Genomic DNA, 25,684 nt, shown 5'->3' on the forward strand with positions numbered 1-25,684 from the left:
TGTAGAGGGCAGGGGTTCGGATTTTTGGATTATTAGGATCTTTCTGGGGAAGTTATGACCTGTACAAAAGGGATGAGTTACACCCGAACACAAGGGGGACCGATATCCTGTGGGCAGGTTTACTGTAGCTTTGAGAGAGGATTTAAACTACTTTGGTAGAAGGTTGGGAATGGACTGATATGGCCGTGGATGGGGCAGCTGGTATATAAGCAGGTGCAATATGTAGTGAGAGGTCAGGAAGGACAGACACACAAGATTGCAGTCAGTGGGGTGAGCTGCCGTGTAGCATGAGGACAAAATCACAATGGGTGACAAATACATGACCTGAAGGTGTTATATTTGAAAGCATGCAGTATATGGAATAAAGTAGATGATCTTGTAGCACCATTAGAAATTGGCAGGAATGACATTGTGGGCATTTCTGAGTTGTGGCTGAAAGAAGATTATAATTGGGAGCTTAAAATCGAAGGATACACACTGTATCAAAAGGATAGTCGGATAGGTAGAGTAAGTGGTGTGGCCCTGGGAGTAAAAAGTGAAATGAAATCCTTAGAAAGAAGTGAAATTGGATCGGAAGAGATTCTGAGAGCAATTCAGAAAGTGCAGGATAGAGACATCCCAAAGAAGAAGTATTCTAAAGGCAAAATGACACACATGTGGCTTACAAGGGAAATCAAAGACAGCATAAAAGGCAAAGAGAGGACATATAATATAGGATAAATTACTGGGAAATTAGAGGATTGGGAAACTTTTAAAAAATACAGAAGGCAACTAAAATGGCCATAAGGAGGGAAAAAAAGAAAAATGCAGGTAAGCTAGCCAATAAGATCAAAGTTATTGCAGATATACTGTATAAAGAGTAAAAGAGAGGAAAGAGTAGATATCGAATCGCTGAAAAATTGCGCTGGAGAGGTAGTATGGGGAGCAATCAAATGACAGGCGAAATAAATGTATTTTGTATTAGTCTTTACTGTGGAAGACACAAGAAGTATGTTGGAGGTTCAAGTGTGTCAGGGGGAAGAAATGAGTGCAGTGCCATTACCAATGAGAAGGTTGAAAGGTCACCTGGACTAGATGGACCAGCGTTCTGAAAGAGGAGGCTGAAGAGATTGTGGAGGCATTAATAATGATCTTTCACTAAGATTATGACATGGTTCCAGAGAATGAGAAAATTGCAATGTTACTCCACTCTTCAAGAAGGGAGGGAGGCAAAAGAAAGGAAATTATAGTCCAGTTAGACTGAGGATGGGAAGGTGTTGATGTCTACTGTTAAGGATGAGGTCTCAGGATAATGGAAGCACATGATAAAATAGGTCAAATTCAGTATGCTTTCATTAAGGGAAAATCTTGCCTGTTGGAATTCTTTGAGGAAATAACAAGCAGGATAGACAAAGGAGAGTCAGTGGATACTGTGTACTTGGATTTTCAGAAAGCTTTGACAAAGTGCTGCACACGAGACTGCTTAACAAGATACAGGAAAGATACTAAAATGGTTAGAGGATTGGCTGATTGTCAGGAGGCAAAGAGTGGGAATAAAGGGAGCATTTCCTAGCTGGCTGCCGGTGACTAGAGGTGTGTTGCAGGGGTCTGTCTTGGGACTGCTTCTTTTTACTTTCTACGTCAATGACAGATGACAGATTGATGGATTTGCGGCCAAGTTTGTAGAAGATTTGAAGATAGGTGGAGGAACAGGAAGTGTTGAGGAAGCAGGGAGGCTGGAGAAGCACTTAGACGATCAGAAGAATGGGCAAAGTAATGGCAGATGGAACACAATGTTGGGAAGTATATGTCATGCATTTTGGTGGATGGAATAAAAGTGTAGACTACTTTCTAAACGGAGAGAAGATTCAAAAATCCAAGGTGCAAAGGGACTTGCAAGTCCTTGCATGGAACATCCCTGAAGGTTAACTTGCAGGTTGAGTCAGTGGTGAGGAATGCAAATGCAATGTTAGCATTCATTTCAAGATGGCTCAAATATAAAAGCAAGGATGTCTTGCTGAGGCTTTATAAGGGACTGGCGAGTCCTCACCTTGAGTATTATCAGCAGCCTTGGGCCCCTTACCAAAGGAAGGATGTGCTGGCATTGGAGAAGGTTCAGAGGAGGTTTACGGGAATGATTACAGAAATGAAAAAGTTATCATATGAGGAGCATTTGATAGTGCTGGGCCTGGATCCACTGGAGTTTAGAAGAATGGGGAGTGGGATCCCATTGAAACCTATCGAATGCTGAATTGCCTAGATAGAGTGGATGGGGAGAGGATGTTCTCTATAGTGGGGCAGTCTAGGATGAGAAGGCGCAGCTCAGATTAGAGGGACATCATTTAGAATGGAGATGAGAAGGAATTTCTTTATCCAGCGGGTGGTGAATCCGTGGAATCATTGCCACAGACAGCTGTGCAGGCCAGGTCTTTGGGTGTATCTAAGGCTGAGGCTAACAGGTTCTTGATTAGCCAGGATGTAAAAGGTTATGGGGAGAATGCAGAAGACTGGGGCTGAGAGGGAAAACGGAGCATCCATGATGGAATTGTGGAGCAGACTCGATGAGCCGAATGGCCTAATTCTGCACCTATGTCTTTTGCTCTTAAGGTCTTATTCTGCATTGTTGTTGGTTTATGTTTCTCCAGCTCAGTATACCGAGTAATGAAATGGTCTGTATGGAAGACAAGCTTTTCACTATATCTTGGTACATGTGACAATAATAAACCAAAATGCCAATAAACCGATAACCAATTCACCCCTGTAACCAGTCCTCATAAGTTAACCCTTCCATCCCTGCTGCCAATTAGGAATAAACACAATAGTTTCTGCAGATACCAGAAATACAAAGTGACACATGCAAAATGCTGGAGGAACTCAGCAGGTCAGGCAGCATCCCTGGAGAGGAATAAATCAGTCGGCCAAGATCCGGAAAGCAAGGGAGAAGAAGTCAGAATAAGGTGGGGGGTGGAGGGGTTGGGGGCAGGGAGAGGGGAAGAAGTACAAGCTGGAAGGTGAACGGTCGAGCCAGGTGAGGGGGGAAGGAAGGTGGGTGGGGGAAGAGGGGTGAAGTGAGAAGCTGGGAGGTCATAAGTGGGAAATTTAAAGAGCTGAAGAAGAAGAAATCTAACAGGAAAGGTCAGTGGACTTTGGGGGAAAGGGAAGGAGGAGCTCCAGAGGGAGTTGAGGGGCAAGCGAGGAGAAGTGAAGAGGTGAGAGGGTAATCTTCTTTCCCCTCCTAGTTTGTTCTCCTTTCCCTCCTCCCCACTTTCATATTCTGGCTTCTGCCACCACCCCCCCCTCCAGTCCTGTTGAAGGATCTCAGCCCAAAACATTTGACTCTTTATTCCTCTCCATAGATGCTACCTTACCCGCAGAGTTCCTCCATCATTTTGTGTGCGTGACCAACCAGGTGATTCCCCATTATGAGGCCAACACACCTTTCCTGAGGACCCAGTGCCCAGAGCTAAAGCAGCAACAGGCGAACTGACACTGGAGACTGAACAAAAGTGAACACCAGAGCCATGGTTTACTGCTTCACACAGATTAAGCTGTTGTCATGCCAACCACTAGCACTCTACACTGTCAAGCACAGCGGGAGCCCTCTGTAGTTTCAAATGAACAGCATTATGTATTTTCTGACTGTTTCAGGGGACTTACTAAAAATAGGCAAATGAATCCCTTCAAAATCTTTTGGTTCCTTTTATTTTTCATGGGTCAAAGTGATCAGAATTTAACAATATCCACAGCAGTCCAGAGAAATATCTCGGCATAGTTTTACAGCAATGAAACACGTCATTAACCTTATCTGCTGCGTGCTCACTTAAGCCCCTTCTCCTCCCTGCTCCCTCTCCGTCTAACTGAACTTCTCTCCTTCCTCCTAACTCAATCGGTTTATCTTTCTAGTCTATTCTTCACGTTACGTTTACCTGGTTTCTCTTCAAGCGGGACTATCAGTTAACAAATTGTTGAAAGTTAGATTTGCCTCAGCAGCTTTCAGCACCATCACTGCTGAAAGGTGGGGAAATACTGCTCCTATCAGATTCCTTCTTCTTCAGCCCTTTATCCTTTCCACCTATCACATCCAGGCTTCTTCTCACCCCTCACCTATCCACCTTCTCCCACACCTGTTCCCAGCTATCACCTGCCAGCTTGTACTCCTCCCCTTCCCACCACCTTCTCATTCTGGCTTCTGTCCCCTTCATTTCCAGTCCTGATATCGGGTCTCGCCCCAAAACATTGACTGTTTATTCCCCTCCATTGATACTACCCAGCTTGCTAAGTTCCTGTATGTGTTGCTACAGGGAATTAAAGTTTCTAAGACTACCTGAATTGATTTTCACACATATCCCCACAAGGATGTGACTCTCACATTTCCTCCCTCATGCCTATATTGGTAAATTGGTTTATTATCGTCATTGTCAAATTTGAAAGGATGTTGCCAGGACTTGAGACTGAGTTATAGGCGATAAACACAGGAGATTCTGCAGATGCTGGAAATCCACAGCAACATTCAAAATTCTGGAGGAACTCAGCAGGTTGGGGAGTATTTACGGAGGGGAATAAACAGTCAACGTTTCAGGACAAAATGTATGTGTTTCTCTAGTTGAACAGGCTTTGACTTTTTTTGGCTAAGGTGAATTTGTAGTCTTTTTGCTGTATCAAAGGAGGTGATGAATCAGCATACAGGAGGGAGAATTAAAACTTGGCTGAGTGGTGTAATAACAATACACTCTCACTCAATGTCAGTAAGACCAAGGAACCGATGGCAGACTTCAAGCGAGGGAACCCCGAGCTCCAGTGGAGGATCAGAGGTGGAGAGGGTCAGTAACTTTAAACTCCTGGATGTCACTATCTCAGAGGATCTTTCCTGGAACTATCATATAAACATAATTGCGAAGAAAACACAACAGCACTTCTATTTCCTCACGAGTTTGCAGAGGTTCGGCATGTCATCAAAGACCTTAGGAAACTTCTAGAGATGTGTGTGTAAAGTGTGCTGTCATCAGGTAGAAGGTACAGGAGCCTCAGGACTCGCACCACCAGGTTCAAGAACAGTCACTACCCCTCAACCATCAGGCTCCTGAACAAAAGGGGATAGCTACATTTATTTAAGGACTCTGTTACTTTATTATTTCATGCTCATTATTTATTGCTATTTATTTATATCTGCATTTGCACAGTTTGTTTACAGTTAACAGTTCTTGATGTTTACAGTTACTGTTCTACAGATTTGCAGAGAATGCCCACAGGAAGAAGAATTTCAGGGTTGTATGTGGTGACATGTGGTGACTCTGATAATAAATTTTACGTTAAACTTTGAACTCTTCCAAAGGTTGGGGAATCAAGAACTAAAAGGAATAGGTATGCGGTGAGAGGAAGAGACTTGATAGGAACCTGGGGGAGGAGGGGGCAAGGAGTGGTCAGTGTATGGAATGAGCTGCCAGAATACGTGGTTGAGGCAAGAACCTTAACAATATTTAAGCAGCCCTTAGTCAGGTACATGGACAGGAAAGGTTCAGAGGATATAAGCTGAATGAGTTCAGATGAACATCTTGGTTGATGAGGACTGGTCGGGATAAAAGGCCTGTTTCCTGACTCTATAAGTCCACCAGAGAAAGGAACCTGTTATCATTACCTACTCTGGCCTACATGGGGGTGACTCTTAAATACTCTTTCCCAACATGAGACCCAATAGTTGGACAATAAAGTCTTGTATCTCATTAGTGAATATATCTAGGGCACCACGGTGGTTGACGCAACACTATTACAATTAGGGGCACTGGAGTTCAGAGTTCAATTCCAACAATGACTGTGAGAAGTTTGTGTGTCTTTCCCGTGAGCGTATGGATTTCCTCATAGGGGCTCTGGTTTCCTCCCACATTCCAAAGATGTGCGGGGTAGTACAAACATAGGTTAATTGGTCATTGTAAATTGTCCCGTGGTTAGACTAGGGTTAAATAGATGAGTTCCTGGGCGGTGCAACTCGTTGGGCTTGTTCCAATCTGTATCTCTAAATAAAAATTCATTAATTAATTTAAAAAGAACCCCATTCTTACCTTCCAAACTAGCCTGAGGGCTAAACAGCCTACAGAGGTTATTTTTAAACAACTTTCACAAATTTGTTTATTTTAACAAATTTCACAACATGCCAATGGTACTAAAGCTGATTCTGATTCAGAGGTTATTTTTAAAGTTGATGGATACAGAACCAATTCATGCTTTCAAATGGGAATTGAAGGGGCACTTGAGTTTGCAGTATGTCAGGAAATGTTGAGGCGATTGCTCTGGTTGGAGCCAGTATAGAAACAACGGGCTGACTGGCTTCTCTCTGGGCTGCAATGGTTCTGTGAGATGGACCCTGAGAATCAGATTGTCGAGGATTCCAGACCTGGATTCATGCTTGCTGGGATGCAGTTTCACATCTCCTCCTATGTTATTTCTATATGGAATCAAATATTGATCAAATCAATATATACCCTGAATTTGAACTCCTGTGTCAAAGCTGGCCTGTCAACGCTCTAACCAACTTTTGCATATGTATTGATGGTTTCACTGGGTTTGAGTTGGCACCCATGCCAGCTAATCTCAGTTCAAAGCTTTGCTTCAAAAATTGAAAATTATCAGTCTGGAACACACTGCAGGGGTGGTGGTAGAGGCAGATACGTTCAGGACATTTATGAGACTCTTAGTTAGGCACATGGATGAAAGAAAAATGAGGGTTAATGTGGGAGGGAAGGGATTAATTGATCTTGGAGTAGGTGAAACATCGTGGGCCAAAGAGCCCATATGGTGCTCTACTGTTCTATGTTTCCTACGGAGCTTTTCCTGTGCCCAGGCTCAAAGCGGATGAAATGATTCTATTAACTTTTAATTTTAGTCATGGGTTAATACTGCGTATTGAGAACATGGACCACCAGACTCAAGGACCGTGCCATCCTCGCTGTTATTGGACTCTTGAATGGATCTCTGCTATATTAGAAGATGAACTCTCGATCTCTCAAAATCCCTGCAGTTTACTTGTCTACCTGTTTGTGTGGAGTTTGCATATTCTCTCTGTGCTGCATGAATTTCTTCCACATGTCCTGGTTTCCTTCCACATCCTAAAGACGTGCAGTTTTTTCAATCCAAGTGCATTCAATTAATTACAAACACAAAATATTCTGCAGATGCTGGTAATCTTCAGCAGCACATAAAATGCTGGAGGAACTCGGCAGACCAGACAGCATCTCTGGAGAGGAATGAACAGTCAATGTTTTGGACCGAGACCCTTCTCAGGACCTGTATTTGATCCACTGCCCAAGTTCACATCACAGTGGATCAAATGATCCCATTAACTTTTTAATTAATTCAATGAATTACATTTTGTTTGAAAGAGTTTTACAGAGTTATGGCATGGAAAGAGGCCCTTCAGGCTAACTGGTCCACGAGGCCTAAGATGTCCTCCCAAGCAAACCCGTTTTCCAGCATTTGGTCTGTAGCCTTTGAAACCCTTCCTATCCAAAGGTCTTTTAAGTATTGTGAACCTATCAGAGGATCAAGGTGTGAAACAAAGCTCAAAGGAGCTGTACAGGCTTCTGTATCTTCTGCCTGTCAGGAGAAGGGAGAAGAGAGAATGTCAATGGTGGGGGGGATTCTGTTTACTCATTGTTCAGACACAGCAGAAAGTGTAGACTGTTCAAAGTTCTATTAGAACTGGAACATGATTACTGCACTCTATTACCCTAATGCATGTAAAGAGTTAATCTATCTGCATGCTGAGAGAGGGAAGGGTTAGATTAATCCTAAAAGATCATCGTAGGCTAAAAGGCATTACCTTGCTGCACTTTCCTACATTCTATCTACTGTTGCCACAGAACAACAAACTCTACGTCCTGTTTAATAAATCTGATATCTGATTCTAAGTTACATGAGATTAAATGGTGCTGGGATCAGGGGCTGCAGAGACTATTCTGTCTGTTCACCCAAGTACGATTAAGACATTTATCTCTTCTGGTGGTGACTTTCTCACATTTCAGCCACGCCTGTGAATCCGCTCGGTGGCGTTGCCTGTGAAAATGCATTACTGAGCACCAGCGAAAACTCAGCTATCGCATTGTGGTTGTTTGCTGAGGTAAGTTTCCACAGCAACATCCAGTTAAATGAGTCAATTAAAAAAATGGAACCATGTTATTGGTACACAGGATCAGAGCCTGTTAAACATATCACTGGGTTACCAAGGAATGCCCAGCTCTGGCCAACCGTGTTTAACAAAAGAAATCTGGAAACACCCATCAGACCAGGCAGCATCTGCAATGTACGTTCTCTCTGTGACCACATGGTTTATTACAGCCCAGGCCGTTCAGACTTCACTTCCGGCACTGCCTGTACGTTCTCCCTGTAACCACATGGGTTTCCTCCGGGTGCTCCAGTTTCCTCCCATACTTCAAAGATGTACTGGTAAGTAGGTTAATTGGTCATTAGAAATTGTCGTCCTATTAGGCTAGTGTTAATGTAGCTGGGTTGCTGCGTTGTGTGGCTCATTGGGAAGGAACAGCCTGTTCTGCTCTGTATTTCTAGTTCAATTTATAAAGTTCCACGCCAGTTCACAAACACAAAAACCAATGGCAGGACTGAAAAGGGGATTGGTAATGTAAACTGTTTGTAGCTGCAGTACACGTCAGATTACCTGTAATCCCTCAGCTGGGCAGCACGAGAGCATAGTGGTCAGCACAATCAATTTACACGGCCAGGGATTATTTAATTGCTGCTGCCGTCTGTAAGAGTTTGTACAGTCACCCTGTGACTGCATGGGTTTCTCATGCATTCCAAAGGTGTGTGGTTTGGGTTAGTGACTTGCGGGCATGCTATGTGGGGTGACACTTGCAGGCTGTTCCTAGCACACCACAAATGATGCATTTCACTTTATGTTTCAATGTGCATGCGACAAATAAAGCTAATCCCTTAGAACTACTGAGGCTCTTCTCGGACCACAGGGCACAGCCTCAGAGTGGAGGGACATCCACTATTTCTTTGGAGATACAGCATGGAATCAGCCCTTCCAGTCCTTCAAGCCACACCACCCAGCAGCACCCAACAACCCCAGTTTAACCCTAACCTAATGACAGGACAATCTACAATGACCAATTAACCTACTAACTGGTACATCTTGTGGGAGGAAACCAGAGCACCCTGAGAAAAACACATACATTCCACGGGGAGGACGTACAGTCTCCTTGCAGAGGATATTGGGATTGAACTTCAAACTCTGGCGTCCCAAACTGTAATAGTGTTGTGCTAACTGCTAACTACTGTGGCACCTACCAACATTTAGAACAGAGATGAGAAGAAATTTCTTTAGCCAGAGGAGTAGTGAATCTGTAGCATTCATTGCCACAGGTGAATGTGGTGGCCAAGACATTGGGTACAATTAAAGCGGAGGTTGATAGCTTCTTGATTAGTTAGGTTGTCAAAGGTTATGGGCAGAAGGCAGGAGAATGTGGTTGAGAGGGATAATAAATCAGGCATGATGGAAATGTGGAGCAGATTTGATGAGCCCAATGGTCTAATTCTGCTCTATGTCTTATGAACTTTGATGTCCAGGTCCTTAGCTCCCTGATGGTAACAACAGAAGTGGAGACGGTGCTAAAGAAGATGTACACTATGCTAGCTTCCACTGGGGCGGTGCATTGAGCATAAAAGTCAGAAGCTCATGTAGTAATTAAACTTTAGTTGGGTTGCATTTGTAACATAGTGTTCAGTTCTGGTTGCCCATTACAGAAAGGATATTGATCTCGTTTTTCATGCAGAAGAGGTTTTTTGGAACGTCGGCTAGATTAGAGAGCATGAGTTAGAAGGACAGATGAAAGGTCTTGTCCCAAAATGTCAACACTTTATACCTTTCAATAAATGCTGCCCGACTTACTTACATGATTTTCTCTGGATGTAGGAGGTTGAGAGAAGTTTGAGAGAAAATGTTGAGAGGCACAGAAAGACAATCTAGTCAGAATCTATATCCCAGGGTTAAATTGACAAGTACTAAAAGGCATATCTTTGTGGATGAGAGAAGGAATGTTTAATGGAAATGTGTGGGGCAAATACTTTACACAGTGAATGGTAAGTGTCTGGAACCAGCTGCCAGGGCTGGTGGTGGAAGCAGATATAACTGTCTGGTTTACAAAGCATTTAGACAGGCACATGAACATGGAGGGATATGGATCACATATAGGCAGATGGGATTAGTTTAATTTGGCAACGTGTTCAGTACGGTCAGAGTCGGTCAAAGGGCAAGTTCCTGTGCTCTACGATGTGTTATGCAACACTTTGGGTACTGACTATTTTTTGGAACTAGTCAATGGGAGTCCTACGCTGTCAGTGTCCATCTGTTAGCTGAAACATTAGAGCTTGGCCCCTTTGCTTTTCTCAGCTGGAATGTAAAGGATCCCATTTTACGAAGTACAGGGGAGTCGGCCTTGTTCTGATGAAAGAACACCAATCTCCAGATGCTGGGATATGCGGACAGTTCAGTGCTTATTCCCCTCCACAGGTGTTGCCTGCCCTGCTGAATTCCTCCAGCATTTTATGTGTGTTTCTCTGGATTTCCAGCATCTGCAGAATCTCCTTTGTTTATGATTTTAACCAGGGATTTGTCAGGGAGGATGAACAGTGGAGGATGGGTTAACGTGCACAAGTCAGTCACCTCCTGGCATTCAGTCCCTCTGCATCCTAACAGTCACCCAAGGAGAAGTGCTGGTATGAAGCATTTAGTACCAATCACATGAGGCAGAAGTTTGCGTTTGCAGAGAGCCTTTAATTTTGAAAGAATATTCACAGGGCATCCTGGTAATGTTCCCTTTCCGGTCTTTGGAGCATCCCTGATATTAATTGCTTCCAACCATGGAAGCCACTGGCATCCTCACCTTGGGAATTATCTTTTCAATTAAGGAACATAGAGCATAGAGCAATACACCACAGTACAGGTGGACCTTTTTATGTACAGTGGTGCTAGAAAGCTTGTGAACCCTGTAGAATTCTCTGTTTCTGCTTAAATATGACCTAAAATGTGATCAGATCTTCATGCAAGTCCTAAAACCAGATAAAGAGAACCCAATTAAATAAATAACACCATAAAACATTATACTTGTTCATTTCTTTGAGAAAAATAATCCAACATTACATGTATTTGTTGGAAAAAGTATGTGAACCTTTGTTTTCACTAACTAGTGTGACCCTTTTGTACGGCAATAATTTCAACCAAATGTTTCCGATAACTGTTGATCAGTCCTGCACATTGGCTTGGAGGAATTTTAGTCCTTTCCTCCTTACAGAACAGCTTCAACTCTGTGATGTTGGTGGGCTTCCTTGCTTCAGGTCCTTCCACAACATTTCTATATAATTAAGGTCAGGATATCGACTTTGACAATTCCAAATCACAAATTTTCTTCTTTTTAAACCATTCTGTTGCTGATTTACTCTTTGGGATCATTGGCTTGTTGCATTATCCAAACTTAATTAAGCTTCAGGTAATGGACCACTACCCTGACATTGTCCTGTAAAATGTCTTGATACAATTTTGAACTTATTGTTCCCTCACCGACTGCAAGCTGCCCAGGTCCAGGGGCAGCAAAGCACCCCGAAACCATGATGCTGCTTCCACCATGCTTCACAGTTGGGATGAGGTTTTGGTGTTAGTGTGCAGTGCTGTTTTTCCTCCAAACATAGCAATCTACGTTTTTGCCAAAAAAGTTCAACTTTTGTCTCATCTGTCCACAGGACATTGTCCCAGAAGCACTGTAGAATACCTGGGTGGTCTTTTGCAAACTTGAGACGTGCAGCAATGTTTTTATTTTGGACAGCGGTGTTTTCCTCCGTGGAGTCCTGCCATGAACATCGTTCTTGTTGTGTTTTTCTTAGTGGACGCATGAGCAGAGACTTCAGCAAGTTGTAGACATCTCTGCAGGTCTTTTGCTGTTGCCCTTGGGTTCTTTTTCACCTCCTTCAGCATTGCAGAGTGTTCTTGGTGTGATCTTTGCAAGATGCCCACTCATAGGGAGAGTAGCAACAGTACTGAGCTTCCTCCATTTGTAGACAATTTCTCTTACTGTAGACTTCATGTCCTTAGAAATGCTTTTATAGCTTTTTCCAGCTTCATGCATCTCTACACTTCTAAGGTCCTCTGAAAGTTGTTTTAATCGAGGCATCTTTCTTGAGTAGAACAGGCTCTGTCAGTAACCTGATCTTGTGTGTCTTTTTTTAATAGGGCAGGATACCTCTCCAGTCCACATCTCCAATCTCAACTCATTGATTGGAACACCTGACTCCAAATAGCCCTGTAGAAGGCATTACCCCAGAGGGTCACATATGTTTTCCAACAAATACATGTAACATTGGATCATTTTTCTCTATAAATAAATGAACAAGTATAATGTTTTTTGTTATTTTTAATTGGGTTCTCCTTATCTAGTTTTAGGACTTACATGAGGATCTGACCACATTTTAGCAGAAATAGCAAAAATTCTAAAGGTTCACAAACTTTCTAGCACACTGTACTCTTAAGATCATTCTATCCCTTCCTTCCTGTATAACCCTCAATTTTTCTGTCATCCATGTCCCTATCTCAGATTTTCTTAAACGTCCCTACTGTGCCTGCCTCTACCACCACCCCTCGCAGGGTGTTCCATGTACTCTTCACACTCTGTGGAAAAAAAACTTAACTCTGACATCCCCCTATACTTTTTGCCAGTCACCGTAAAATTATACCCACTCATATTAGCTATTTCTGCCACACGAAAAGGTCCCTGGCTATCCACTTGATCTATGCCTCTTAGATGCTTCACACCTCCATAACATCACATCTCAACCTCCTTCACTCCAAAGAGAAAAGCCTTAATTTGCTTAACCTACACATGTCCTCTAGTCTGAGCAGCATCCTGGCCTTGGGAATTATTTTCTCAATAAATCTTCCGCCCATAAGGCTCATTCTTAAAATCTCCCTGTAGTCATCCACTATTTTCTATTGTGACTCAGTTGGATATGTTCCAATGAAATGTCCTGGGATATTTATTGTCTCAAATGAGCTATTATACACATCAACCCCTGGCTCATAACAATTCCCATTATAATTCCACCTGTGTAATCCCACTACTGCAGTTTCATGATCATAATGTCAAAGTCCCTGTTTCTGAAGTCCTCTCCTAGCACCAGTGTTCACACAGTGAACATCACAGACATTGGCCGAGCTGATCTGTTAGACTGAACATCAATTATCCCTTTCTTACTCGTAGCTCTGTTGTCAGCACTCTGGATTCGGAGTCAGAAGGTTGTGTGTTCACACCCCCCTCTAGAGACTTGAGAACAGAAATATGAGTTGATTCATGGTAGTACTGAGGACATGCTGGTAAATGTGAAAGAAACGTAGACGATCACAAAGAAGGCCAAGGGAGCTAACTCCTGCAATCTGCGAAATATTACTCAACCAAGATTACTTGAATCTGCTTGGAAGGGCAGCACTGGTTGCTGCTTCACATTAAAATAAAGTATTTATAGATACAGGCCTTTCCAGCCCAACAAGCCTGTGCTGTCCAATTATATCCATATGATCGGTTAGCTTATAGACCCATACGTCTTTGGAATGTGGGAGGAAACTGGAGCACTTGCAGAAAGCCCATGTGGCCACAGGGAGAACACACAAACTCTTTACAGACAGCAGCTGGCCCTAATATATAATGTTACGCTAACCACCACGCTTCCGTAATGCTGTGCATCTTCAGTGATTCAGGTTCAATTCTGACATCTGCCAATCATGGGCGTTAGCCTCCCCACCATTAAGGACATGTTCTATAGGCAATGCCTCAGGAAGGTGGCATCCATCATTAAGCACTGTCACTGTCCAAGACATGCCCTCTTTTCATTTGTACTATTAGGGAGGACGTACAAGAGCCTGAAGACCCACACTCAATATATTAGGAACATCTTCTTCCCCTCTGCCAACTGATTTCTGAATGGCCCATGAACCCATGAACACTACCGTCCCTTTTAGAATTAGAATTAGAATTTATTTAAATCTTACATCCATCCCACAATGTGAGGGAGTAAAAATCTTTGCGTTATGATTCCGTCGCAATGTACAGATGTGAATTTATAAGTCTAATGGCTTGTAGAAAGAAGCTGTCCTGTAGCCTGTTGGTCCTGGCTTTAACGCTGTGGTACCGTTTGCCAGATGGAAGCAGCTGAAACAGTTTATGGTTGGTGTGACTGGTGAACCTGATGATCTTCCAGGCCTTCTTTATACACCTACTGCTGTAAATGTCCTCAGTGGAGGGAAGTTCACATCCACAGATGCGCTGGGCTATCCGTACCACTCTCTGCAGTGCCCAGTCATCAAGGCTGGTGCAGTTCCCGTACTAGGCAGTGATACAGCCAGTCAGTATGCTCTGTGGTGCCCCTGTAGAAGGTCCTGAGATTTGGTGACCCATGCCGAACTTCTTCAGTCGCTTGAGGTGAAAGAGATGCTGTTGTGCTTTTTTGCCACAAAGCCAGTGTATACAGTCCAGGAGAGATCTTCGGTGATGTGTATACTGAGGAACTTGAAACTGCTCACCCTGTCAACTGCAGTCCCATTGATGTTGATCTCCGTTCCTCCTGTAATCCACGATCAGCTCTTTTGTTTTTTGGACATTGAGGGAGAGGTTGTTATCTTGGCACCACTGTGTCAGGGTATTAACCTCTCCTCTGTAGGCTGTCGCATCACCGCTAGAAATAAGGCTGATCAAAGTTGTGTCATCTGTGAATTTGATCAGCATATTGGAGCTGTGTGTGGCAGCACAGTCGTGGGTGTAAAGGGAGTAGAGGAGGGGACTCAGGACACAACCCTGGGGGGGCACCTGTGCTGAGGGTCAGAGGGGCAGAGGTGAGAGAGCCCATCCTTACTACCGTTCTGATAGTAAGTCTGGGATTCAGCTGCACAAAATGGGGTGCAGGCTGAGGTGTCTGAACTTCCTGTCAGGTCTGGAGGGAATTATGGTGTTGAATGCTGAACTGTAGTCCAGGAACAGCATTCCCACATTAACATCCCTCTTCTCCAGGTGAGTGAGGACAGTGTTTGGTGTTGTGGCTATGGCGTCATCGCTAGACTGGTTCCGTCGGTAGGCGAATTGTAGGGGGTCCAGTGTGGGTGGTAGCATGCTGCAGATGTAGTCTTTAACCAGCCTCTCAAACCATTTGCTTATAGTTGAGGTGAGTGCGACAGGACACCAATCGTTCAGGCATGCTACCTTGGTTTTCTTATGCACAGGAACAATAATGGATGATTTGAAACAGGAGGCACTACACATGGGAAGAGGGAGAGGTTAAAAATGTCTGTAAAAACACCAGCCAGCTGTCCTGCACACACTTTGAGGACACACTGTGGGATGCCGTCTAGCCCTGCTACCTTGTGGCTGTTCACAAGTTGGAATGTTCTACACACCTCAGCCTTAGAAATAACCAAGGAGCAAGTCTCGTCAGTGGCTTTCCTCGGGGGTTCAGTCCAATAAACCTTGAATCGAGTGTAAAAAACATTTAGCTCGCCCGAGAGTGAGGTAGCAATGTTGGCTGTACAGCTGTATTTCTTCTTGAAGTCTGTGATGGTGTGCAGTCCTCGCCATACCGTGTCATTGACACAGAGTTGTGACTGGGATTTTGTCAGTGTTGCCATTTTGCCACCTTGATGGCTCCATGTAAATGACAATGGTATCTGTTGAGCTCCTGTTGGTCTCCAGAGATGAAGGCTTTATCCCTCGTACTGACAGCAACGTGCACTGAACTTTTTATCCAAGGCTTCTGGTTTGGGTAGACCTGGACTGATTTTTGCATTACATATTTTTTAAAATATTTGTTAGACCATAAGACCATAAGACCATAAGTCAAAGGAGCAGAAGTAGGCCATTCGGCCCATCGAGTCTGCTCCGCCATTTTATCATGAGCTGATCCATTTTATCCTATTTAGTCCCACTGCCCCGCCTTCTCACCATAACCTTTGATGCCCTGGCTACTCAGATACCTATCAATCTCTGCCTTAAAGACACCCAATGACTTGGCCTCCACTGCTGCCCGTGGCAACAAATTCCATAGATTCACCACCCTCTGACTAAAAAATTTTTTTCGCATTTCTGTTCTGAAAGGGCGCCCTTCAATCCTGAAGTCATGCCCTCTCGTACTAGACTCCCCCATCATGGGAAACAATTTTGCCACATCCACTCTGTCCATGTCTTTTAACATTCGAAATGTTTCTATGAGGTCTCCCCTCATTCTTCTAAACTCCAAGGAATACAGTCCAAGAGTGGACAAACGTTCCTCATATGTTAACCCTCTCATTCCCGGAATCATTCTAGTGAATCTTCTCTGTACCCTCTCCAACGTCAGCACATCCTTTCTTAAATAAGGGGACCAAAACTGCCCACAGTACTCCAAGTGAGGTCTCACCAGCGCCTTACAGAGCCTCAACATCACATCCCTGCTCCTATACTCTATTCCTCTAGAAATGAATGCCAACATTGCATCCGCCTTCTTCACCACCGACTCAACCTGGAGGTTAACTTTAAGGAAATCCTGTACAAGGACTCCCAAGTCCCGTTGCATCTCAGAACTTTGAATTCTTTCCCCATTTAAATAATAGTCTGCCCGTTTATTTTTTCTGCCAAAGTGCATAACCATACACTTTCCAACATTGTAATTGTAACAATTGTAAAATTGTTATTGTAACATAGCAGTTTTTAATGTTTTGCACTATACTGATGCTGATTCTGGTAAAGCCTCAGTGGAGTTTCCATGTTCTCCCTGTGACCACATTTGTATCCACTCTGGGAGAAAGACTCTGACTTACCCCCACTCCGAAACCTGGAGGTTTTGTGGGTTAATTGGCCACAGTACATCATCCCTAGTGAATGCTAGAATATGGTGCAGTTGATGGGAATGTGGAAAGAATAGGCCACAGGGAAAATTAGTGGGGGAAGAGGTTTGTTTTATGTGTCAGCACAGAGTGGATGGGCCAAATGGCCTCCTTCTCTACAGTATAGTAATATGGATATCACTGAGTACATTACATCTGCAGAAACATTTCAAAAGTACTTCAAGATGCAACAGTTGTTATGATAGCTGCTATATAAGTACAACATACACTCAGTTGCTACTTTGTTAGATACGGCAGTAGAACCCGGTGTGGTCTGTTGCTGTAGCCCATCCACTTCAAGGTTCAACATGATGTGTATTCAGAGATGCTCTTCTGCACACCACTGTGGTAGCGCATGGTTATCTGAGTTACTGTTGCTTTCCTGTCATCTCGAACCAGTCAGGCTATTCTCCTCTGACCTCTCTCCTTTTGCCCATAGAACTGCCACTCACTGGATGGTTTTGCTTTTCAAACCATTCTCTGTAAACTCTAGAGACTGTTGTGCATGAAAATCCCAGAGGATCAGCAGTTTCTGAGATACTCAAACCACCCTATCAGGCACTAATAAATGTTCGATGGTCAATGTCACTGAGATCACATTTCTTCTCCATTCTGATGTTTGGTCTGAACATCAGCTGAACCTCTTGCCCATGTCTGCATGCTTTTATGCATTGATTTGCTGCCACATGACTGGCTGATGAGATATTAGCATTATCTAGCAGGTGTAGATATGTTCCTAATGAAGTGCCCACTGAGTGCATATAAGAAATACTACAATATATAATGGTTTTTCTCCCGCATTGATGATTAGACAGTGGGCTGTTTGTCCTTACCATTGTCTTCATCTCTTTGGAAATGTGGTTGTAGAACTGACGCTCCACATTCCACGGCGAACCCAGATTGGAGATCGAGTTGGACCGTGCCCGGTTCAGTTTCGCTATCATTGCTTTCTCTTCCTTCTGCAGTGAAACGAAGCAGGGACAGCATTAGTCTCGACAGGGAAAAAGATGCTGGCGGCAATAGAGATCACATCAAATTATAGGGTCATAAGATAAGACTATAAGATTAGCTTTATTTGCCGCATGTACATTGACACAATGAAATATACTTCATTTGATTCAAATCAGATCAGTGAGGATTGTGCTGGCCAGCCCCCAAATATCACCACGCTTCTGGCACCAACATAGCACGCCTACAACTCACTAACCCTAACCGTACGACTTTGGAATGTGGGGGTGAAGCTGCAGCACCAGACGGAGGAAACCCATGCGGTCACCGGGAGACTGTACAAATTACAGACGGTGCTGGGAATCGAACCTCGAATGGTGATCGCTGGCACTGTAACAGCGTTACACTAACCACTACGCTACCACACTGCCAGAATTATACAGTACAAAAACAGGCCCTTCGGCCCAACCTGTCCATTCTGACCAAACTGTCCATCTGAACTAGTTTGCCCACATTTGGTCAATATTGCTTTAACCCTTCCTATCCACGTATCTGTCCAAACATGTTAAATGTTGTTATTGTAGCTGCCTCAACCACTTCTGCTGGCAGCTCTTTCCATATAGCCTCCACCATTTTCAGGAAGAAATGTCCATCAGGACCTTTCTACACCTCCCTTTTCCCTGGGGAAAAAAAACATCTATGCCCCTCATGATGTTATACACCTTGAAAAGATCGCCCCTCAGTCCCCTGTGCTCCAAGGAATATAGTCCTAGCCTGCTTAATTCAGCACTTTGAGCAGTAGCAACATATTCTTTGCATTGTTCGTATAAAATGGTAACCAAATCTCCAGATGTGGTCTCACCAACATTATGTCCCATATCCCGTGCTCACTGCAATGACTGAAGGCAGGCGTACGAATAGTGTTCCTCGCCGTTCCACCTTCTTGTGACACCACTCTCTGGTGCCCCAGGAACTTCCAGCAGTATCCACCATCCACCATCTGGGACATGCCATTGTCTGCATTACTACCATAGGGAGGAGCTACAGCAGCTTGAGGGTCCACACGCAAAGATTTAAGAACAGTTTGGAGATTACCCAGACACTATATCAGATGTTGCTCTTGCAACCTGAGAGTGGCCTTGTTCTGACATTAGAGGAGGCCATGGACCAACATGTTTGATGGGAATGGGAAGTCAAATTGAAATGGGTGGCCATTGGGAAATCCCGCTTGTTTTGGTGGACAGAGCAAAGATACTCGATGAAACAGTCCTCCAACCTACATCGGGTCTCACTGGTATAGTGGAGGCTACACAAGGAGCACAGGGTACAGTAGACAAATTCAACAGACTCGCAGATGTATGCCCTGATGGCATGAACAGCAATTTGTCTTACTGCCAGTAATTCTCCCTCCTTTTTATTGATTCCCCATTTTGGCTACCTTTTCACCCCTTTTCTTCTCCTCACCTGCCCACCCCGTCCATCTGTACCCCTCCCCCTCCCTTTCTACCAAGGTCCAGTGTACTCTCTAACAGATTCCTTCTTTTTTAGCTCTTTACCTCCTTCACCCATCACCTCCCAGCACCTTACTTCATTCCCCTGCACCACCCACCCACCTTCCCCCTCACCTGGTCTCACGTATCACTTGATAGTTTGTCCTCCATCCCCTGCCCCCCCACTTTCTTATTCTGGCTTCTGCCACTTCTTTTCCGGTCTCAACCCAAAACACTGACTGGTTTCCCTTCGTAGATGCTGCCTGACTGGCTGACTTCCTCCAGCATGTTGTGTGTGTGTGTTGCTTCGGATTTCCAGCATCTGCAGAATCTCTTGTGTTTGTACTCAGTGACAATAAACTTGATTCTGAGATGAGAGGGTTGAGAGGACAAGTAGTCTCCCTAATACTGAGGCAGATTGTGACAATGCCTTAACCTTGGTCTGCACTGTCATATGGAGAAGTTTGTTTACATAGTCAGTAATTCCCATGGAATTCCCTCAGGGATTCCTTCCCACCCTTACTGCCAGATGGCTTGCCTAAACAGCAATTCCTCCGATCCAAGTAATGTTAGAATCCACTGGGTAACTTCCTGGCCTCTGACCATTCAAGTTAAGATTCACTGGGATTGGATTAGTTGGAATGGTGATGCGTTAATTAGTGCTTCTGCCTGTCCACTCCGGTGACCTGGGTTTGATACCGATGTCGGGTGCTGTTGGTGTGGAGTGTGCACATCCTCATTGACATTGGACAGTAACTCAACGCTTTACCGCACCAGCAATCCAGGTAGAAATCCCGCCGCTGCCAGTAAGGGGTTTGTACATTCTCCCCGGGACCGCATAAGTTTCCCCGGGCTGCTCTGGTTTCCCCTACATTCCGAAGACATACAGGCTAGGGGTATTAAGTTGGTTACGTTGACACCAGAAACATGGCGACACTTGCGGGCTGCCCCTAACACATCCTCAGATTATGCTGGTTGCTGATGCCAAATGACATATTTTATTTTAAGTTTCAATGTGCATATGATAAACAAAGCTAATCTCACTCATTGTGACCACTGAAAGCCGAGATAGAGTGCATACGGGGAGGATATTTCCTATAATGAGGGAGTCTAGGACCAGGAGGCTCAGCCTCAGAATAGAAGGACGTCTGTTGAGAACAGAAATGAGGAAGAATTTCTTTCATCAGAGGGTGGTGAATCTGTGGAACGTGGAACTCACTGCCACAGACAGCTCTGGAGGCCAGGTTATTGGGTGTATTTAAAGCGGTGGTTGATAGGTTCTTGATTAATAAGGACTGCAAAGGTTATAGGGAGAAGGCAGGAGAATGGGGTTGAGAGGGATAATAAATCAACCGTGATGGAATGGTGGAGATGTGATGGGCCGAATGGCCTAATTCTGTTCCAGTGCCTTATGCCCTTATGAGCTTCTCCCAGGTGCTCCAATTTCCAAAGAGCTTCGTATTCATCCAAGTACTCTCCAGATCTGCTTCCATTTGTTCCACCACTGGCAGTCGAGGCTCGGGAATTCTCGGCTTAAACTGCTCCACCTCCCCTCTGTGCACACCACGCTCCAACTAAAATACACTCACAGAGATGGAGAGAGGGACTCCTCTATTTCACGTAAGGTGGTGGTTCGCTTTGTCCAACAACTGGTGCAAATGTTTTTCTTGTGATTACAAGACCCTGTTGGACATTGTTGCCGTTATTTCACTGGCGAACCTGATGGTGTGGCCACGGCACTCACATTGCAGTGTTGCATGTCACTGCCATCCAGGGGAGGAGGTGCTGCAGGGGGAGTGGGGAAGAACAGAGGCATGGCAGGCATGCTGGAATCCGCACTGGGGTAGAGGCTGGCCCTTGCAGACCAGCTCTCCCACTGGTGCTGCTCTCTAGTGTTCGCTCCTCGAAGACAAGCTGGATTGCTTTCGTCTACGGCTGCACTAGTATGAGGTAAGGGACTGCTGTGTTCCTGTTCCTGCAGAAACTTGGCTCCAGGACAACATCCCATGCGCCATCAATCTTCAGGCTATGACACTGAGGGCCTTGTGTTAATATTATTTTGTGACTGTATGTGCTATTGTAACTATATGTGGTGTGTGCAATGTGTGAATGTATGTACAGTGTTTTGCAACTTAGCCCCGGAGGAACGATGTTTCGTTTAGCTATATACATGATAAGCATGGTGAATGATAATTAAACTTGAACTTGGAACTCAAATATGCATGGGTTGGTAAGTTAATTGGCCACTATAAGTGGCCCCCAGTGTAGGTGGGTAGCAGCAGCTCAGAGGGGAGTTGATTTACACAAGCAAGAGACTGAATTATCAGAAAATGGAGAATGGATGTGCTGGAATTAGTGTTCGGTAGGCAACATGGGCACAATGAACTGAATAACCTCCTTCTGCGAAGCTCTAAGTTTAAGATCGGCAGAATTCAATGGAGCCGAATATCAGGAGGAGAACATAAAGAACAGTTGCAAACCACTCCATGGTAACAGCCAAGAACTAATTTCTTCCCATTAGTGTCAATCTTCATGGACTGATGCTGTGAAGCTTTATTACCAGCTGGAAACAGGTGCCTGAGTGAGTCATTCAATGTGAACTTTACAAGGGGAAAATTTTAAAAAAACTAAAAATAAAGTCTCAAGAGAGGCGAGGGAATGGGGTTTTGCTTTGCACATTATCTGATCTGTGATAGATAAAGATTTAATTCACTTTCATCGGTGACATTTTCAACTGCTTGGTATCTTGGTATTTGAACAATAGGGGAGACAAGACAAATTGTTCTGGGACTGAGACAATCGCAATGTCACCTTCACAGTTTCACAAACTGCTGCCTCCACACTGCCTTCACCTCAGATGCCCCCACCAATACACAGACTCAGTCACACACTCAGTGGCCACTTTATTAGGTACCTCCTGTACCAAATGAACTTTCCACTATGTTATGGTCTTCTACTGCTGTAGCCTCTCCACTTCAAGGTTTGACGTGTTGTGTGTTCAGAGATGCTCTTCTGCATACCACTATTGTAATACGTGGTTATTTAATACTGTCACCTTCCTGTCAGCTTGAACCAGTTTGTCCATTCTCCTCTGACCCCTCTCATTAACAAGGCGTTTTCGCCCACAGAACAACCACTCACTGGATGTTTTAATTTGTATTTCATACCACTTTGTAAACTCTAATGAATGTCGTTCATGTAAATCCCAGGAGATCAACAGTTTCTGAAATACTCAAGCAATACCATCTGGCACCAACAAGCACAATCACATTTCTCCTCCATTCTGATGCTTGGTCTGATCAACAACTGAACCTTTTGACCATATCTGCAAGCTTTTATGCATTGAGTTACTGCCACATGATTGGCAGATTAGATATTTGCATTAATGAGCAGGAGTACAGGTATGCCTAATAAAGTGGTCACTGAGGGTAGAATCAGTCACACAGTGTAGAAATAGGCTTTTTGGCCCAACTCATCCATGCCACTCAAAATTCCCATCTGAGCTGGTTCCATTTGACCTCACTTGTCCAAAACCTTTCATATCCATATCCTTGTCCAACTGCCTTTTAAATGTTGTCAACAGGCTTGCCTCAACTACTTCCTCTGCCAGTTTGTTCTATATACTGACCACTCCCTGGGTAAAAAAGTTGCCCCTCAAGATCCTACTAAATCTCTCCCCTCGCAGCTTAAAACTATGTTTCTTGATTTCCCAACCCTGAGATAATGTCTGTACGCATTGACCCAATCATGATTTTATACACCTCTGTAAGATCAATCCTTATTCTCCTTCACTCCAATGGAATAAGTCCAAACCTGCTCAACCTCTATCTATAATTCAGTCTTTTGAGTCCTGGCAACATCCTCATAAATCCTGTCAACACTATTCCCAGATCAATGACATCTTTCCTAAAGCAGGGTGACCAGAACTGAACACAATATTCCAAATACATCATCTTGTACAACTGTGACATAACACCCTAACTTCTATAGTCGATGATAAAGGTCAGTATGCTAAAAGCCGACATCACCACTCTATCTACCTGCAATGCCACTTTGAGAGAGTAGTTGCTGCACGAAATCAGGAATCTGCCCATTGCATTTATCAAACTAGCCAGATTTTATTGCTTCCTTGCCAATCTCATGAGTTGCTCGTGGTCCTAACCCTCAATGATCAATCACCCTGGCATCCCATCCTGTACCGATGGATGTCAAAATCTGAATCAATCAACATCAGGTGTATTATCACCGACATATGTCAGGCAATTTGTTGTTTTGTGGCAGCAGAACAGTGCAGAAAATATACTATAAATTACAATAAGAAATATAAAAATAATGAATATAAAATGAATATAATGAATAATGTATATAAAAATTAAAATATACAGATAAGTCATGCAAAAGGACTGCAAATATAGAGTGGTAGTGTTCATGGGATCATGGACAGTTCAGAAATCTGACGGCAGAGGGAAGAAGCTGTTCCTAAAATGTTGAGTGTGTGTCTTCAAGCTCCTGTACCTCCTCCTTGATAGTATTAATGAGAAGAGGGCATGTCCTGAGTGGCAGGTGTCCTTAACTTCGCCTTTAGAAGTTGTCATTGGTGGGAGGCGAGTATTGATGGAGCTGGCTGAGTTTGCAACCCTCTGCAGATTTTTCCGAAGCTGTGCAGTGGCCCCTCCATACCAATTGGTGATGCAACCAATCAGTATTATCTCCATGCATATTGGAACTCGTGGATGTCTTCGTTTTGGATTTGAGACGGGCAAGATTGAAAAGTCTGCCATCTGTTCTGTAGACAATCTCGATTCCTGGGGGTAGGTCGTCCTTGATAATGTGGATGATTGTTGCAATGAAGATGGTGAACAAAGTTGGGGCAATCACGCATCCCTGCTTTACTCCTGATCTAACTTGAAAAGACTCACAGGTACTGTTGCTGACCGTGACTGTGGTAAGCAAGCCATCGTGAAGGAGCCTCAGGATTCGAATGTACTTTTCAGGGCATCCATAGGGGGATAGGATAGCCCATAGGAGTTCCCTTGATACCCAGTCAAAGGCTTTGGTGAGGTCAATGAATGCCATGTACAAAGGTTGAAGTTGTTCACGACATTTTTCTTGTAGTTGTTGCATTGTGAAGATCATGTCGATTGCACCACATGATGGTCTAAAACCGGCTTGTGTCTCCGGAAGCATCTTCTCCGCCAAAGGCTTGAGCCGGCTGTTCATGATGCGGGTGAGGATCTTTCCTGCTGTTGCTAACAGGGAAATTCTACGATAATTTCCGCATTTGGATCGATTGCCTTTCCTTTTGTAGATGGTAATGATTGCTGAGTCTCTAGTCTGCTGTTGTTCGGATGAAAGACGAACGTCTGCCGAAACAAATCTTCCACTCCCAGCTTAAAGAAGGCAAACGTAAAAGAGGCAGACAACAGAAGAGATTCAAAGACGTCTTAAAAGCCAACATGAAGAAATGTAACATCGACATCAGCAATTGGGAAACCAATGCCAAGGACAGAGAACTCTGGCAAGCCATCATCCAAGAAGGAACAGCAACTTTCGAAGCCAACAGATGTGCAGAGTTAGAAGAAAAGAGAAGAAAATGGGAAGAGAGGCAGCAACAACCAAAGCCCGATCTGCCATCTGGAACTACCTGTCCTGAATGCGGAAGAACTTTCAAAGCCAAGATTGGACTCATAAGCCACTTGAGAGCCCATAAGTAGATCAACGGAACGAAGACCATCATCCTCAATCTTGAGGGATAGCCATGACGATGATTATCTCCATGGTACATCTGTAGACATGGGTCTTTTGTACCAGTGTTTGGACACTTCAGAACCGGTCATGGCTGCACAGATGTTCTGTTGGTGAACTGGTATTCAGGGGGCCAAAGCACTGATCTGTATCTTGTCCATATCTCTTGAAAATATCAACACAAATAGATAGAGTGGTATAGAAATCATATGGCATGCTTGTCTCCATTGAGCATAAAAGTCATGTTGCTGCTGTAGAAAAGTTGAGGTCTGGCTATACTTGGAGCACACGGTGCAATTCTGCTCACCCACTTTCTTTTGCGAGACAGTAACAGGTCCTTCCAGCCTAACGAGCCCATGCTGCCCAATTACACTCAAGTGACCAATTAATCCACTAACCCGTACACGGGAGGAAACCAGAGAACCGAGAGGAAATCCACACATTCACAGGGAGAACGTACAAGCTCCTTACAGACAGCAGCGGGAATTGAATCTGAGTCTTTGGTGCTGTAATAGCGTTACACTAACCGCTACATTACCATAGAACAGTACAGGACAGGAACTGGGTCTTCAGTCAAACTAATTAAACTAGTAATTGAATGCCTAACTAAACTAATCAC

The 25,684-nt window shown here is 44.1% G+C and overlaps 1 protein-coding gene across 2 annotated transcripts in view; it reads right to left on the bottom strand.

The window, feature by feature from the left end:
- Nucleotides 1-25,684, bottom strand: part of adcy5 (adenylate cyclase 5) — a 396,314-nt gene that overhangs the window by 112,837 nt on the left and 257,793 nt on the right. For both annotated transcript variants that reach the window (XM_072260948.1, XM_072260947.1), the window contains one exon: nucleotides 17,716-17,841. In XM_072260948.1, the coding sequence (XP_072117049.1) occupies nucleotides 17,716-17,841 (126 nt within the window). The remainder of the gene's footprint in view (nucleotides 1-17,715; nucleotides 17,842-25,684) is intronic.

The sequence above is a fragment of the Mobula birostris genome, chromosome 6 (genome assembly GCF_030028105.1).
Source record: "Mobula birostris isolate sMobBir1 chromosome 6, sMobBir1.hap1, whole genome shotgun sequence".
NCBI classification, from domain to species: Eukaryota; Metazoa; Chordata; class Chondrichthyes; order Myliobatiformes; family Myliobatidae; genus Mobula; species Mobula birostris.